Source organism: Thermobia domestica, chromosome 15, assembly GCF_964235325.1.
Source record: "Thermobia domestica chromosome 15, izTheDome1.hap1.1, whole genome shotgun sequence".
Taxonomy (NCBI): domain Eukaryota; kingdom Metazoa; phylum Arthropoda; class Insecta; order Zygentoma; family Lepismatidae; genus Thermobia; species Thermobia domestica.
In genome coordinates this window covers 36,790,943-36,808,454 of record NC_137468.1, presented here as the reverse complement: position 1 = coordinate 36,808,454, position 17,512 = coordinate 36,790,943, and the positions used below count along the sequence as shown (strand labels likewise).

General features: G+C 38.8%; 1 protein-coding gene and 1 non-coding gene across 2 annotated transcripts in view; both read right to left on the bottom strand.

Moving 5' to 3' along the window:
• Nucleotides 1–17,512, bottom strand: part of Elp2 (elongator complex protein 2) — a 59,062-nt gene that overhangs the window by 21,417 nt on the left and 20,133 nt on the right. Inside the window, exons 4-5 of the mRNA XM_081739584.1 lie at nucleotides 16,975–17,193; nucleotides 12,323–12,586 (exon numbers count right to left, since the gene is read on the bottom strand). Of these exons, the coding sequence (XP_081595710.1) occupies nucleotides 12,323–12,586; nucleotides 16,975–17,193 (483 nt within the window). The remainder of the gene's footprint in view (nucleotides 1–12,322; nucleotides 12,587–16,974; nucleotides 17,194–17,512) is intronic.
• TRNAQ-UUG (transfer RNA glutamine (anticodon UUG)) lies at nucleotides 7,501–7,574 on the bottom strand. Its single transcript has one exon. It is a non-coding gene; the product is annotated as a tRNA-Gln (tRNA).

Here is a 17,512-nt window from a genome sequence, read left to right as displayed (position 1 = left end):
TAGCCATATAAAAAACTTGAAATATTTCATTCAGTAAAATAAATATATAATAGTAAAATGTGAATAAAGGATTTGGTTCTCAACAAAACTATTTCGACATATGTTCTTATTGTTTCAACTAGCCACTGAATGCCATAAAAGTAGGCCAACTGTGCCTGAAGTTAGTTCATATAAATTCATCGTATATTGCAAACCTTATCTCTTTAGAAACACAGTCAAACCTACAAAAAATCTAACGCTACAAGAGCAGGGCTTTAGGCGGACGATCTATAGTTTCCCAACGAAAGTATGCTAATATATTGATCTTGAACACACTTAAGCACTCCTGTTTTTTAACTTGTCCGTACACATTTCAACGACTTCTTCTTATCATCTTCAATACGTATCCATTAAGGGATTTTTACGTTGCTTTCTGGATTCACATTACCGGTAACATTGTTGTATCGAAGAACAAGTAGTAGTGTCATGTGTGTACCACGTGAGGGAGTTTGGTTTGTATGGCGTATTACAGGTTTATGTAACTTCCGGTTTTATTAGAGATGAAATGTATTCTTGGAACGCTTGATTGATTGCAGAAAACAGCTCTTCCTATCTATTACTGTTTTTACTTTATAGTGATCACTTTTAAAACCGGAAGTGGTTGATTTTCTAACACTTCTGGTTTTAATAGAGAGATTAGAATGAAGAGGGAATACATTCTTGAAACTTTGAATTGATTGAAGAAAACTGCTTCCTCCATCTGTTAACTTTTTTTTTCTCTCTATAACGATCAACGTTCAAACCGGAATTGGTTGATTACTGCCACTTACAGTTTGAATGCGGAGCTAAGAGAGGAAAAAAAAAAAAAAAAAAAAAAAGACAGTTTGAATGCGGAGTTAAGAGAGAAAAAAATTGAAATCTTTTAGTTTGAAGTCCCACGATTATACCCTTCAAGCTAAGGGAGACTTATGATTAAAGCAAATAAATGATGGAAGAATTGATGAAATGAGAAAGTAAGAGGAAACAGAAGCATCTCAAGAAAACCCACAGACACGATCGACCGGGGATCGAACCAGGGACCCCACACACGAGAGGTAAACGCTCTACCACTGAGCCACCCTGACCCCCGGGGTTGAGACAGGAGAGGAGAGGTAGAACGCTAAATCGATTGCAGAAAATATATAGCTACTTCTTATAGTTTTTGCTGTAGATCAATACTGAAACCGAAAGCTCTAGTGGGTTTTAACCTCTTCCGATTTTAGTAAGGAGTTAAAGACTAACATGAAATGTATTAATCGATTCCAGGAAACCGCTTCTCTTTATCTATTACCGTTTTTGCTCTATAGGGATGAACGCAAAAACCGGAAATGGCTGATATCCACCACTTCCGGTTTGAATATAGCAGGGCTAATAGCGAGACACTTTTCTAACTAAAAGTTACTTTTTTTTCAAGTTGGTCACTAAAAGCTACTTTTTTCCAAATTTGATATTAAAAGTTACTTTTTTGGGAGGTAAAGTGACTTTCTCGTGTGATTTATGTTTTGCATTGGCAGTTTTTTAAGAAAAATATAAAAAATAAATGGAAAAAGGCAGAAACTTGTTACTCATTATCTTCTGAAAGCTTCAGTACTTGCTGCCACATGTGAAACAGTCAGCTTTATTCTCACTTCAGCTTTTATTCTTTCTAAAGCACAGTGGATAGTTGGTGGATGCTTAAGCTCTCAAGGTGGGGTTGAGAACCCGTCTGTGTCTATTCTTTCTTCTATCATAATAGTATTTTAGTTTTGTCTCGTAATAGTTAACGCCCCACTCAACGTTGTGTGTGTGTGTGTATTTATGTGGTTCATCATGTTCGTCTTGTATTATGCTTCTTGTATGTTCTTCTTAAGAGTAGGTGATAAATTTGAATATTTCATGGCTTTGAGAACTCTCAATGCTAAGTTAAATATAATGTCTGCAATGAAGAAATTCGGAAATAGGCCAGAACTGGTTTCACTTACTCAGAAGCGTCTTACAACTGCTAAGTCTGCTTACCGTAAGTACAAAGCATACTTAGAAAACCTAAGAAAGGAGAAAGCTCAAAAAGAAGAAGTAAAGAAGAAAAGATGAAACAAAACAACAAACAAAGAGAGAGGTGATGGAGAAATTGACAAAGAAAAAAAGGGGCACGATGAGATTTGGGTCACTTTTCAACTATTTGCAAGAGACCAGACCACTACGAGCCCTGATATCGAATACAGAAACGAACCAGACTCCTAACTTTAAAACCTCTACACATTTTGACCAAACTTGGTGATGATCCAACTGGGTCTTGATATTTTATGTCTCCCAGACTGGCACATGGACAGGGGAAAGAAATTAAACTCCTTAAAATTATTGTAATATTTTGCTAACAACCACCACATTCCCGAATTTATTTAACCCTTAACGATTCACTACCTTTTCTGTCTGTTTCCAGCACTGCTTGCAAAACAACATATCCACAGACTACTTCGAACGTAAAATTCAACATAGTTGTCACCAAGGGGCAATAGCTGCTCTACCATCGCGGAAAGTATGTACACAAATAACCACAACGAACAATACCTGAAAATAATAATCTTCAAACGCAATAGGCAAGATCAAAAAATGTGTAGCCAAATGGTAACGAAAACTCGTTAATGGTTAACGAGAAAAACACAAACGCATCAGAGAGTTCAAAATCAATATTTTATTATTCAGGATGCGTTTTATTGGCTTATTAAGTAATGCAGCCATTGTTGTATATGCCATTAGTAGACGTACGTTGCCGTGGAGCAAGATCATACCTTTGAGTTGGAATATTTTGTGTCTTTATACAACACCGAGGTTACGAAGCGCGGGACCTACTACTAACGTGGCCTCCGAACCACGAACGGGCTTGAATTCTTTCAGTTTAACGTCCCACAAGTATGCCTTTTCGACCAGTGCTATTCAACCTTTTTCTCTCGCGTATCCCTAGACACAGTTCGCCATCCAATTGTGTATCCCTGAAGCTCTTTAAAAGAAATTAAATCGAAATGAACTTATTACAATTTAATACACATGTCCTGTTGATTAGAAAGGGGGACAAATAGAGACCCAACAAAAGGACAATCAGTGTGCCAATCGAAAGACTATGTACAGGGGAATAAGGTGCACATCCGAAAAAAATAACATAGGAAATTCCAAAACATATAGGAGACATCCTGTTCTACTGAGGGGGATTTTCCACACATCCTCCCCGATAATTCACACACTGAGGACAATGTTAAAAATTAATATATATATATATATATATATATATATATATATATATATATATATATATATATATATATAAAAGTAACTTTAGAACTTGTTAATGAGAAGATTGAGCTTGTTTCCGGGATGCCAATTAGAAAGAAAAAAAGATCTCCAAAGTATGATCATTCAATAAATATTGGAAATATGCTTATTTTAGGATTACGTATCCCCAGAAACATATTCGCGTACCTCTGGTTGAATAGCACTGTTTTAGAATAAGGAACACGATGATTAAAGCATGTGAATGACGATGGAATTGGTGGAATGAAAAAGTGGGAGAAAACGGGAGTACCCCGCAAAACCCACGGACACGATTGAAATGGAATTTTTAAGTTTTACGTCCTACGTTTATGCCAGCTAGGCTAAAGGAGAGGTGATGATGTGAAATGAAGGTAGGAGGAAGCGGGAAATTTCCCAGAAAACCCATGCACACGGTGTTTGGCCATCACAAAGTTCACTTGGCGCGAGCTGGGATCGAACCAAGGACCCCATATCACTGAGCTACCGCCGCCCCATAAACACGATGTTCTCCACCATAAGCTTACTTGGGCACGGATCGAACCAGGGACCCCATGCACCAGAGGTAAGCGCTCTATACCACTGAATCACTGTGCCGCCTCTTGAATTCGATGCAGTTGGCAGGTGCATAGACCATCATGTAAGATCAATTCTTAAAATATAGTCTGTTCCCTGCTACAGGTTTCACCTCTAATTAGTGACGGGGATAAATAGCCTTATAGCTGATGTCCCCATTAAACCCCAATCAATCAATTAATCGCCTACAAGAGAGCTAGATTCAAAGACCACGCTACTGGTTCCAGCGACCATGGCTTTTGTCAATTTGCTTACGAATTTGCTCTGTGCGATCGCGGGATTTTTCCCCATTGAGGGTTCTTCTCAGTTCCAGAAAGTCAACCAATCTATATATATATAATTTTAAATCACTATGTTTGTGACTCTAAATCTCCTGAACCGACCGACTGATCTCGATCTAACTTGTAACATGGATGATGTTCGAGGCTGGGCTGGTTTTAGGCTATTCACTTGATGGTAGCATTGAGAGGTAGGGGAGGGGATACAAAAAATAAATAAAACTTAATAACTCCTGAACCACTCGACCGATCTTGATCAAATTTTCAACATAGATGAGGTTCAGGCCTGGGATCGGTTTTATGATTTAAGCTTGACGGGGCAATGTAGGAGAAGGGGAGGTGGAGAGAAATTTAAAAATGATCAAAAATGACCGATATTTGTGTTGAATCCATAGTTTTCGAGGTCGTTGAGAAAAACAGTGACACTTTTGATGCTGTTTTAATCCAAGTTCAGCCCTGATGATTGGGGATGGGGACAAACATTTAAAAATGATCGAAAATGCGTAATATTAGTGTCGAATTCATAGTTTTAGGAGTAGCTGAAATTAACAGTGACAATTCTGATGCCGTGTGCAGCAGCACGGAGGAGGGGAAGGGGGAGCTACATATAATAATGATCGAAAATGATTAATATTAGTATCTAATCAATAGTTTTCGGGATCATTCAGATGAACAGCGACATTTCCGATTCGGTTTAAATCCACTTGGGTGAGGGGAGAAAGAGTTATATAAAAATGATCGAAAATGGCTACTATCTGTATCGAATTTATAGTTTTCTGGGTCGCTTAGATGAACCGTGATACTTTCGATCCCGTTTAAATCCCAATTCAACCCCGCAACTTGGGGGACGGGGAGGAAGAGAGATTTAAAAATGATCGAAAATGACCGATATTAGTGCTGAATCCACATTTTTTTGCGGGTGGGGGGGGGGGGTCGCTGAGATGAACGGTGACACTTGCGATGTCATGGGCCGCAAAAAGGATAAGGGAGAAATATATATCATGGTTTTCGGGGTCGCCGAGATGATCAATGATCTTTCCGATGCCGTTAAAAACGAAACCAGCATATTTCACGGGTACTAAACACATGACATACGGAGTTGTGCATTTAAACTTTCATTTCAATCCAGCGAAGTGGGTAATATATTCTAGTATTCAGATATAATCATTACCTAACTCTATATTAAAACTACATTATATACAGAGTGTAACAAAAAGGTACGGAAAAATTTCAGGGATGGATTCTTATGCGTAGACAAGCAAAAAAGTTTATATGTCCATATGTCAGGAAATGCATCGTTACAGAGTTACGGCCATTGAGCCGTCTTATGTTGTGAAGTAGTCACATTTTAATCGCCCCTTAACGTGACTCTCAATTTAAACCTCAACAGCTCACCCCTAATTAAGGTAGGAAGATAATTTTGGTATTAATGTGTTTCTGAAGGATGAAGCTTTCCGCTGATATGTATTTTATGTAGGTAGAGCCACGGTGGACGGGTGAGGGTAACTACGTGATGAAAAAAAAAAAGGTAGTTACCCTCACCCGTCCACCGTGGCTCTACCTACATAAAATACATATCAGCGGAAAGCTTCATCCTTCAGAAACACATTAATACCAAAATTATCTTCCTACCTCAATTAGGGGTGAGCTGTTGAGGTTTAAATTGAGTCACATTAAGGGACGACTAAAATGTGACTACTTCACAGCATCAGATGGCTCAATGGTAGTAACTCTGTAACGATGCATTTCCTAACATATGATCATATGCACTTTTTTGCTTGTCTTCCCATTAGGAAATTAGGAATCAAGCCCTGAAATTTTGCCGTACCTTTTCGTTACACCCTGTTTAACTACATGAACTCACTCACGGGGGCGCGGTGGCTCAGTGGTAGAGCGTTCCGAGTATATAATATGGCTTTCAGGACAATGAAGCAACTTTATCTAGAAGTCTGCTATTGGGTTTTATTCATTTAAGATAACAACATGTAGGCAAACAAATTATGAACTACCTACACAGTTCCAACTTCCCATTAAAATTAGTAAATAAAATAAAATTAAAAAATTTAACATTCTGGAAAGTTTTGAGTTCCTTTTATTTATTTATTTTTTTTTGAGAATGTTAGCCATTCTTGCATTTCTGAGAAAAGTAACCACTATAAACATATGGACGCAAATGAACGATTAATGTTCTTGGTTAACAGTTGGAGAGTCCTGGATCCAAATTCTGAAACCATACACACTGAATGAAGTTCTTCCAGGGTTTGCCTCAGTTTTATCAGGAAAATACCTGGATGGTGCTTTTAATATAAGTCCTGATCATGGGCGTCTGCAGCACGGGCAATTTGCCCCCTCATGGATTTTCGAAAGGGTTCAATTCTTAGAAATACACGTCACAACATATTAGATTTTCTTACTCATCCCTAGATTATTTAATATACGGTATTTACTATAGTTAATAATGTTATGCAATTTGTGTAGCGACTGCAGTTGTATATCTGTCTTTTGCCCTTCCTTGGAAAAAAAAATCCTACGAGTTTCTCTGATCCTGACCGACTTCCTTTTAAATATTTTCTTAAAAAAAGATACAATTACCAAATAGAACAGGATGTAGTATTGCAAATACATATCTAGCACTTCCTAATTTAACTCCCAAATTTTTGATCTTAGCCTGAAGTTGGATGATTTAATAAAAATTAATCATTATGAAATAACTGGTGAAATGATAACGTGGGAGGAAACGGGCGAACCTCGAAAAAATTAAGGACACAATGTTGTTCACCACAAACTCACATTGACTGGAAATCGAACCAGGGACCACTCGCATCAGAGGTGAGCAATTTATCACTGAGCTATTTCCTCAAAAGCTTTCCGTTTAACAACTTCTGAACCTCCGAATTTTCGCGATCTTTATGGTTCATTTTCATGAAGAAACTGATTAAAACTTAAAACAATAAGCAGAAGATATTTAAAGTTGCCAGGAATCAGTTACTTGATTTAATACGATATATATTCAATACTTACTAAAAGGTACTTACTTCAAACTTTACTAGTAGTGAATGTTCTGCAAAAAGTCCCTCAGCATGTATCCTTTCAGAAAGCTAACGTCCGTAACATAATATCATTACTTCTCTTACTAAGCACATAGGATTTAGATTTCTGTGCTCTCGGCCATTTAGCCCGTCACGTTTGAGGGATGACGTCTCTCAGCGAGCACACTATCCGAGGAAAGGGAAGGAAGAAAGGATTGGGGAAGGAAGGAAGCGGCCTGGCATTTCCCTGGTGTGAATGAGGAAAACCTCATTCAAATTGGCTGGCCTAGAAAAGCTGTTACACTTTTTCGACCGAGAGTCCCCACCGGGAATCGAACCCGGGACCGCTCGCACCAAAGGCGAGAGCGTTAGCGACTACGCTACGCGGGGCCACCTACTAAGCACATAATCAACGGGATATAGTTCCACAGACAACGTTAGTTTCCTGAAAAGATATGTGTTGAGGAATGCAGTAACTTCTTTACCGAAATATGCACTCTTAGTAAATTTGGGATAAGCACTTTTCATGACTATGCTAGGAACTGACAGCACAACTAAATTAGACCCTTCTACTACGACGCGTATTCCACAAGTGAGGGCCGTTTGATAATAAAAACAGACGCTCGTGCGGAATCGGATTTATTGCCAGAAATAGGTGTCCTCAGAGCTACTTCACTTTCCCACATAATCACCATGCCGTTCCAAAAACTTTTCGTAACGCTGCGCCATCTTCCGTAAACCCTCTGCATAGAAGTTTGCCGCCTGGGATATCAATTTGTGATATCCAGCGTTGCTGTGACAATCCTGTAGATGGTGGTTCGTGCAACGTGGGGAAAGTCATTAGCTAGAGCATTGATCATCAATCGCCGATCACTTCGCAGTTTTTGGTTCACTTCTCCACGAAGTCATCGGTCTGAACACTAGGCCTGCCATTCCGGTCTTCATCGTGCACGTGGTACGGCCATTTTGAAATTCGCGACATCATTTGCGAACCTTTCCTGCACTCATTACTGTAGGTTCATACACTAGAGACAACTCCCGATACATATCAGCAACAGAAGTTCCTTTTGCAAGCAAAAATCATATCACACCGCGCACTTCACAACTAACAGGAGAAACAATTCTCGCGGCCATTGCGATTTGCCTTCTACGTCTGCCAAACTCCTACTGAATCAAGACAACCACTGCTGTGGCTTCATCAATAGTTCGCGTTGGTGTTACATGCGTGAAATTGTGTTACGACTACCCCCATTTCACTATACGTCGACTGCCCTTACGTTTGGAATACGCCTCGTAATAGGGAAGGTGTGCCTATTGGCGATAGTTGGATGAAGTGTGCATATTCTTGCGAAGCTTGAGATAGCTTTCTTGTGCCACTCGTGTTCTTGATAAATCCTACCATCCTCGTGCATCTTTTGCCCATTCGTTGTTTAAAAACTAACTAATTCTCTGAACTCAGAGATTCAATACAGCATTCATAAAAGCCTTCCATTGATTTCTGTCCTTAGCCAACTGAATCCAGTTTCCACTTCGTATTCTTACTTCTATAAGGTCCAAGCTTAATATTGTCCTCCTATCTGCGCCTTGGTCTTCTTAATAGTCTTTTTGCGATTAGGTTTGCAGTTAAAATTTTGAAAGCGTTCTACTTTCTCCCGTTGTGGCTACATTCTCACCTCAACCTCATATACTTAATGGCCCTAACAATGTTAGGTAACCGGTACAAATTATGCAGTCCCTCGTTATGAAGTTTTCGTCATTCCCCATCCCGTCCCTCTTTGAATCAAACTAATTGTTTACAATTTTTAATATCCTTTTCACCCTAAAGGTACGGATTAGTAATTATTCCTTTCTATCTTTCAGTGTCGATGTTTCCAGCGTAACATGATATTTCGAAGAGAATACCTGAGACACAGCATATAAATACAGAATTACTTATTGAGCGTATGGAACACATTGCAACACTAAGATATAGGACTCATCTATAATGGTCCTTCAATGCGTGTCTTTTTAAGCTTATATTTCAATTGCTCTAGCGGTCAATTTTCGTTTCAGAGCACAAGGTTTTATTTATTTTCCAATGCAGATCTTCACCTAGTTGTTGTCTTCTGACAAGGAAGGGTCACGCAGTGGCTCCGCTGAGATCCGAACGAGACAATTGTGTTTGCATTTGAAATGTTATAACTAGATGAATCCCACAGTTATACGTGCCACCGGGAGGAATATCGTGAGTTACAACATATTTTGTAATGTAAGAACTACAAAAAAATTACATGGCAGAATAGTTTGAACCGAGTCATTTGTTCGGAAACGGTTGGGTAAATGGAAAACTCGACCAACACGTGTCCCATCATTTTCAACGACAACCTTTTTGGGGTAAAAAAACTTTGTCCCAGGGTCCCCCGCAGGGTCCCAGACGGGGTCCAACTCAAAATTTTCAAATGGTAAGGGGTGTTAAGTGGCACATCATTTGAAAGCTGTTGTAAAATGAAAGAAAATGCAGCAGGTCTCGTCTCTCTACAACAACCCTGTGCAAAATGGCGACGGGTCAAAATGTAAACAAAAACTTAATTGAAAAGTCCATGGTCACCCCTATAAATCGGAAATGGTGAGACAAATGTGAAAACAGAAAAGGATGTGTGGTATTATTTTCAAAGTATAACGATTTAAGTGAAAACGTCTTGTCCCAGGGTCCCCACATGGTCCCAGGTGGGGTCCAACTAAAAAGTTTCAAATGGCAAGAGAGGTTAAGAAGGTCATCGTTTGCAAGATCTTGTTAAATGAAAGTAGATGGAGCAAGTCTTGACTTTCTACGACAACCCTGTCCAAAATTGTGGCGGGTCAAAATGTAAATAAAAGCTTAATTGAAAAACTATGGCCACCTTGGATCCAAGATGGCCGCTTAAAACCTATGTCATTCATAACAGTACAAATCTAAATCTCTATTTTTCTCTATTATGTATTTAGAAATACTAGGAAGACTAAAGAACAATTGAATTTCGATCCATTTCAACTATTATTTCATTCGGTAACAACACATATATGGTTTCTTCTTAATGCACGTTCGTCACGGTTCTCTCGGCATTATTTACTTGAATATAACGAATATGCGATGAACACACAACTATGACTTCCTACTCATAGAAAAAAAAAAAAAAAAAAAAAAGTTGAATACCTTCGGGTATTTTTCTAATTTTGTCATACGTAGTTCATACAGAAAGAACTTGCTGCACCAGTGAGTTGGGGGCTCTATTGTAACGTATTCGTAATGGTTACATTTGTATGTCATTCGTTGGTTTGATCTCAATACTTCAAACAATACCAAATAAAAAAAAAATCATTTGCAAGATTGGCAAGTAGTACCAAACATATGTAAGTCATTTCAGTACATCGAACTGCGTCAAACTTTGTTGGCTTGGTCACAATATTCCAAGAAATAACATGTTTATATACAAACACATTTTTCACGCTGGCAGCCATATTGGATTACAGATTATACTCTTTGATATTTTGTGGACTATTAACCATAAACGTTCACATCTCCAACACCAGTGGTGTGAGCTGGATATGCGTTCGATACATAGTGCGGCATTTTGAACTCGAGATGTCGCGTTTTTGAACATTTTGCATATTTTAGTCACTTACTATTCAACATTAATGCCAAATTTGTTTTCCTAACTTCAGCAGTTTGGTATGCTTATCCTTTCGATATAGGTTTTAAGCGGCCATCTTGGATTGTTTTCCAATTTGTTTACATTTTGACTCACCGCAATTTTGGACAGGGTTGTCGTAGAAAGTCGAGACGTGCTTCATCTTCTTTCACTTAACAAGAGCTTTCAAACGATGTCCTACCTCTCTTGCCATTTGAAATTTTTTAGTTGGACCCCACCTGGGACAAGACGTTTTCACTTAAATCGTTATACTTTGAAAATAATACCACACATCCTTTTCTGTTTTCACATTTGTCTCACCATTTCCGATTTATAGGGGTGGACTTTTCAATTAAGTTTTTGTTTACATTTTGACCCGTCGCCATTTTGCACAGGGTTGTTGTAGAGAGACGAGACCTGCTGCATTTTCTTTCATTTTACAACAGCTTTCAAATGATGTGCCACTTAACCCCCCTTGTCATTTGAAAATTTTGAGTTGGACCCCGTCTGGGACCCTGCGGGGGACCCTGGGACAAAGTTTTTTACCCCAAAAAGGTTGTCGTTGAAAATGATGGGATACGTGTTGGTCGAGTTTTCCACTTACCCAACCGTTTCCGAACAAATGACTCGGTTCAAACTATTCTGCCATGTAATTTTTTTGTAGTTCTTACATTACAAAATATGTTGTAACTCACGATATTCCTCCCGGTGGCACGTATAACTTTGAGATTCATCTAGTTATATCATTTCAAATGCAAACACAATTGTCTCGTTCGGATCTCAGCGGAGCCACTGCGTGACCCTTCCTTGTGAGATATCCACGACCAATTATTTATCTGCTAGTTAAGAGCTTTTAATCTATTAACATATGAAGTCACTAAACTTTTTTTTTTTTTTTTTTAAGAAGTCACTATTCAAAGAGACTAATATACTATTATTATTATTAACTACATTACCAAAAACAAATTTGACGACGTCGAAACACTTCATAATAATTTGTAAGGTTGTACAGAAATTACGAAATTCATGATTTATGGGTTACAATATTTACTTTATTAGCAATATATTGGATCTGGCAACACTGTACGTCTACAAACTTGAAGCGCCTATCGGTTGATAGATATAATGAAGATTTGTACAAGAAGATAGTATGTCATATAAGAACACTAATTTTTTTCTACAGTGTACCACTTTTGCAACAACTATATGAAGATCTGCACAGGAAAATAATTACAGCGTTTTGTCCTCAGGAACACTGATCATTTTTGCAATTAAAATATACGTTAAAAAATTGACATACGCTATATATATATATATATATATATATATATATATATATATATATATATATATATATATATATATATATATATATATATATATATATGAGTCATTATATTATTAGTACGGTACAAAAATACATAAATTAGGAAGAAGTTAAGTACCATCACATACGATATCAACAAAAGTTTATTGTGACAATTTCACTTACCACTTTTAATAGCAGGATGCCAATGGACTCCGTATACCCAGTTTTCATGACCCGAGAGCACCGACTCAAGAGTTATGCTGTAGCTATAACACTTTCCTTTCTGGTTGACAGAAATCAATTGTTGTTCCAGTTTGATTTCCTCTGTATCCGAAACGTCACTTTCTTCGCTAACCGGCCCTCCAGTGCAAGCCTTTTCAGGAGAGATGCGCCACAGCCGAATCAAACAGTCTTGGGCACAAGAGGCTAGCAACACATCACCTGCAGCTGTAAAATATTAAGGCATATTATAGCCATGTGTGAAACATTAACATTTTTAAATTGATGTCAAATTAAAGTTTAGACAACTGTGAAACCTCACGCTCAAACACAAGGATTCAATTACACTACGAATCAGAAATAAGGTTGTAAATTATTAAGTACTAGCATCAATAACCTGCTTCGCTGGGTTCAATTAAGAAATAATACTAATGTGTTCCGTTAATCAGTCACTTTTTACTATTACTAAAACGCCCTCTAATATCGCTCAATTTTATGTATTTTCCCCTCCCGCTCCCCCAAGTTGTGAGACTGAATTTGGATTTAAACAGGGATCGCCGGAAGTGTCACCGTTCATCTCTGTGGCCTCAAAAACTATGGATTCGGCAGTACTATCGGTCATTTTAGATCATTTATATATCCCCCTCCTCCAAGTTGGAGTACTGAATCTGGATTTAAATGGCACCGGAAATATTACTGTTCATCTTAGTGACCCAGAAAACTATGAATTCTGCAGTAATATATATATATATATATATATATATATATATATATATATATATATATATATATATATATATATATATATATTGCTTAATTGGGATCGTGGCAAGTCTTATGCGAGAGTAATAAGGAATTGAGGATGCACTGATGAACTAACATTTAAGCGAATTAAATGAACAGTCTCAAATTTATACCTTTTAATATACGATTTATTCCCTTCCTATTGATAAATGAGTCTATTGGCCTAGGATGAAAGTCATATCATACTCAGAGAGACCTTGTGTACATACCTCTTTTCCTGTCCATACCGGGCCCACTACTTCTCTTTTCGTTGGATGTCTTTTCACTTATGATCACAAAGACGACGGATCGAGGTTCTAACCAGAATCATCCTTAGCCTTACTGTAGTCTGGATTTTATTCAGAAGTCACTTCCTAGGTTCAATTCAGCAGTTTTCTATCATTGAACCCGGCAGTATACTAAAGAATGCGGAAAGGGAAGTCGGCAAATCCGATCCGTAACTTCGGGATAAGGATTGGCTCTGAGGATCGGGGCTAGTCGGGCTTGGTCGGGAAGTGGGTTGTTCGCTGACGTCTGGGCGAGGTGTCGGTCAAGGGTTACACCTTGTTCCTTAACCGAGTTCGGTCCCGTGCCTTGGCCTCTCACGGATCTTCCTTGCTGGGAGCGCCGGGCTACGGCTCGGTGTCTTGTCGGCTGCCATTCAACGATCAACTCAGAACTGGCACGGACCGGGGGAATCCGACTGTCTAATTAAAACAAAGCATTGCGATGGCCCTAATGGGTGTTGACGCAATGTGATTTCTGCCCAGTGCTCTGAATGTCAACGTGAAGAAATTCAAGCAAGCGCGGGTAAACGGCGGGAGTAACTATGACTATCTTAAAATTCGTAGGGGGCAAGGATGAAGTAGTAGGCCATATGGCTTTGAATGCAGGTCTTCCTGCCAAAATAGAGGAGTTTGCAAAGAAGAAGAAGATCTTCGGTGAACTGTCCATTGAAAAGTTAGAAAAGGCTTCGCAGAGGGGGAGAGAGGAGTGCGTTCGGTGGGCCGACCTGGAGTCGCAGGGTAAGGGTGCTCGGTATTTTCGCCGGTCGGCTGTTTCTAATTCCTTTCTCCTTGACGACTCCTTGCTTACTGATGGACGTTTTATTGACGCTCTCCAGCTGCGTTCAAATACCGTGGGGGTTCGTGCAGTATTGGCTCGAGCCAATAAGGATGTTGACGTCCAGTGCAGGGGTTGTCATATGAAGGTTGAAACGGCTGGCCACGTGATCGGGGAGTGTTTCTTGCACAAGCCTCGGAGGATGCACCGACACAATGTCTTCGAGTTTATCCAGGCATTCTGCCTGAAGAAAGGCTTTAGGTTATATAGGGAGAACGCCTTTCGGGTGAATGGTGAATGGTTGAAGCCTGACCTTGTCATCGAGACCGAGCCGAATCGGTTCGTTCTCGATGTCACGGTCAGGTATGAGGATGGACATAGCCTTGAGCTCGCTGCTAGGGAGAAAGTAGATAAGTATAGCTGTTTGAAAACGATTTTTAAAGATATTAAAGGTTTTAAAGTGTTGCCAGTTGTTTTAGGTTCGCGGGGGGCGGTTCCTAGTTTTAGTATTAAATCGTTGGCGGAGATAGGAATGGTAGGGAATAGCGAGCTCAAGACTATGTCATTAGTGTGTCTTAGATCTAGTATAGAGATTGTGAACGCCCATCTAAACTACAGGTGAAATCTTGTTAATCCATTCGACCTCCCTGCCTCCTCCTGGCGCGCGTTGGTAACGGCGTAGCCGGCTAAACGGGAGGATTTAGTTACAGAGTTCGGGTGTGTAGATGTTGTCAATTAGATTCTTCGGGATGTTCGGTTGTTGGATCTAAGGGATCTGGTCGCGATATAGGTTTGTCTTTGCTGGGACGCCAGGGGGTTATTCTAGCTCTATTGATTTGGGTTTCTTGCGTGGGTTATTAGTTAAGTTTGACCGGCTGTTTTATTGTTTGCTGTCGACTTTTCTAAACCATTTTAATGTGTACTTTGAATTTTTAGTTTTGTTATATGGGTAATTTTAATGTGTTTCTCATAGTTTTATTGTATTTCATATTGGTTACATTTTATGTATACTTGTTTGTAATCTTAGTCTGATTGTAATTTTATGTATTCTGCTTTTGTTGTATTGTATCTTTTTTTCGAATATTTGATTGTAATAAAGTTAGGTGTAGTTAGGAGATGGCGCGGCATTTGGGGGGGGGTATTTTAGAGGGGGGCTAGCTCGGGTGTTTTATGTTTGTTATTTAGTTTATTTAGATTTTATTACCTAGCATTAAGTTAGGGAACTGTAGGTCGCTGAATAGGTACCTCATTTTAGAGGGAACAGGTAGGACCTTTTAATAGCCAAATGCCTAGTCATTTAATTAGTGACGCGCATGAATGGATCGTTCTCTCCAAGTATGATACAAACAATATATATATATATATATATATCACTCTCCCAAGTTGCAGTGCTGATTTTTTTTATTTATTTACACGGTATCGGAAATGTCACTGTTATCTCAGAGATTCCGAAAACTACGGATTCGACACTATTATCGGCGATTTTCAATCATTTTGAAATCTGCCCCCCCCCTTCCAAGATGCACCATCAACATGAAATGATAAAAACACTTCCAGGTCCGAGTCCCATCTATGTTGAAAATTTGATCGAGATCGCTCGCGTGGTTTAAGGGTTATTAAGTTTTGTTCATTTTTATATATACTCCCCCTCCTCTCCCCTACGTTGTACCGTCAAAGTGAAATGATAAAAACACTCCCACGTCCGAGCCTCATCTATGTTGAAAATTTGACCGGGATCGGTCACGTGGTTGAAGAGTTATTAAGTCACAAACATAATGACTTTCATTTATGTATAGGTTGTAACGATATTGTTACTCCCAAAGTTTTAAAATCAACCCTCGTATTTCCCAACGCCAGTTCCTGGAAGCAAGGCGCAGCCAGCTAAATTCGCAGAGAAGCGAAGCACTGGAATTTTTAACCCAAAAGGTGCCTCATTTTTCCAGACAGCCCTGCATCTCCCGTCAGACCTAATATGGTGAGGAATTTGCTTGTCTCCTCAATGACACCTACGCAGAATAGACTCAAGCAACAACAACAAATTCTACGTGACAATATGGTTTTGTCTGTAATTAATAACCTTTTTACATTAATAGGTGCATCAATATTTTAAATGTAATTTCAATTGAACGGTAATTAATTCATTATTCCTTATTAGTGGAACAGTGAAGTGGAAATTAAGTGTTTTCCATGAACTATATTTTGTTTTGGCAATGTATTCTTGCGCCGCTAAACAGGCAAGCAAGTGACGCTCACAAAAAGCGCGTCAGAGTGTTTCTAAGGACTTCGTGGTAGTACAACGTATTGTAGCTGCACTCTTAAAACACCCTAGTAAGTCGCACAAATGAAGAAATACTCTCAGGAAAGTTATTCTAGTGAGAATTTTATCAAACCACGGTGGCTTAGTGGTAGAGCGTTCACCTCTGGTGCTTGGGGTCCTGGGTTCGATCCCAGCCTCCGCCAAATGAATTTTGTGGTGAGCAAACATAGTGTGCGTGGGTTTTCTCGGAATTCTCCCGTTTCCTCCCACTTTCTTCATTCCACCATTTCATTCATTTCTCATCACCGTCTCCTTTAGCCTAGCCGGCATAAACGTGGGACGTAAAACTCAAAGATTTTATTTCATTTCATTTCATTGGCACACATTAAAATTAAAGAAATTAATGGAAGAATATGGTTCTTCAAAAATTCTAAGAAGTTTGTGTGTAATTATTAAAAAAACTGAAATATACGAAGCTACTTTTTAAAATTATAATTCTCAGAACATAACTTACAGTCGGTAGCGAAGTCTAAGCCTCTAATCCAATCCTCATGACCAATCAGACTTTGAACCTTCTTGTACCTAGCATCATCCTCCCGCACGAATAAATGGACTTTGCCATCATCTGCTCCACAGGCTACAATTGGAACGCCTCCCAGTGGTAGAAGATGAAGTCGAAGGTCCAACGAGAAACCAGAACCGAACTGAAAAGTCTCGACTAGTGAAAATTCATCTGAAAGAGAATGAAGAAAATCATAAATAAATTTCACCCATGAACTTACCTATCCTAGTATTTCTGATAGGATCCTATCATGTGAAATTTATAGAATTTTTATTTACTATGCATTTCTTGGAAATAGAATCTGTCGCATTTTATAATATTAGTTGTATCGCCATGTTGCATTAGGAAAGTTAAACTACAAATTTACCGAATAAAATGTAATGAATAGAACTATTAACTTTTATAAATTTCCTTCTCATTTGTTTTATTTATTTATTTACTTATTTATTTTGGTTTCCAAGACTGCTTTTGTTTCATGTCCTTATGCAAC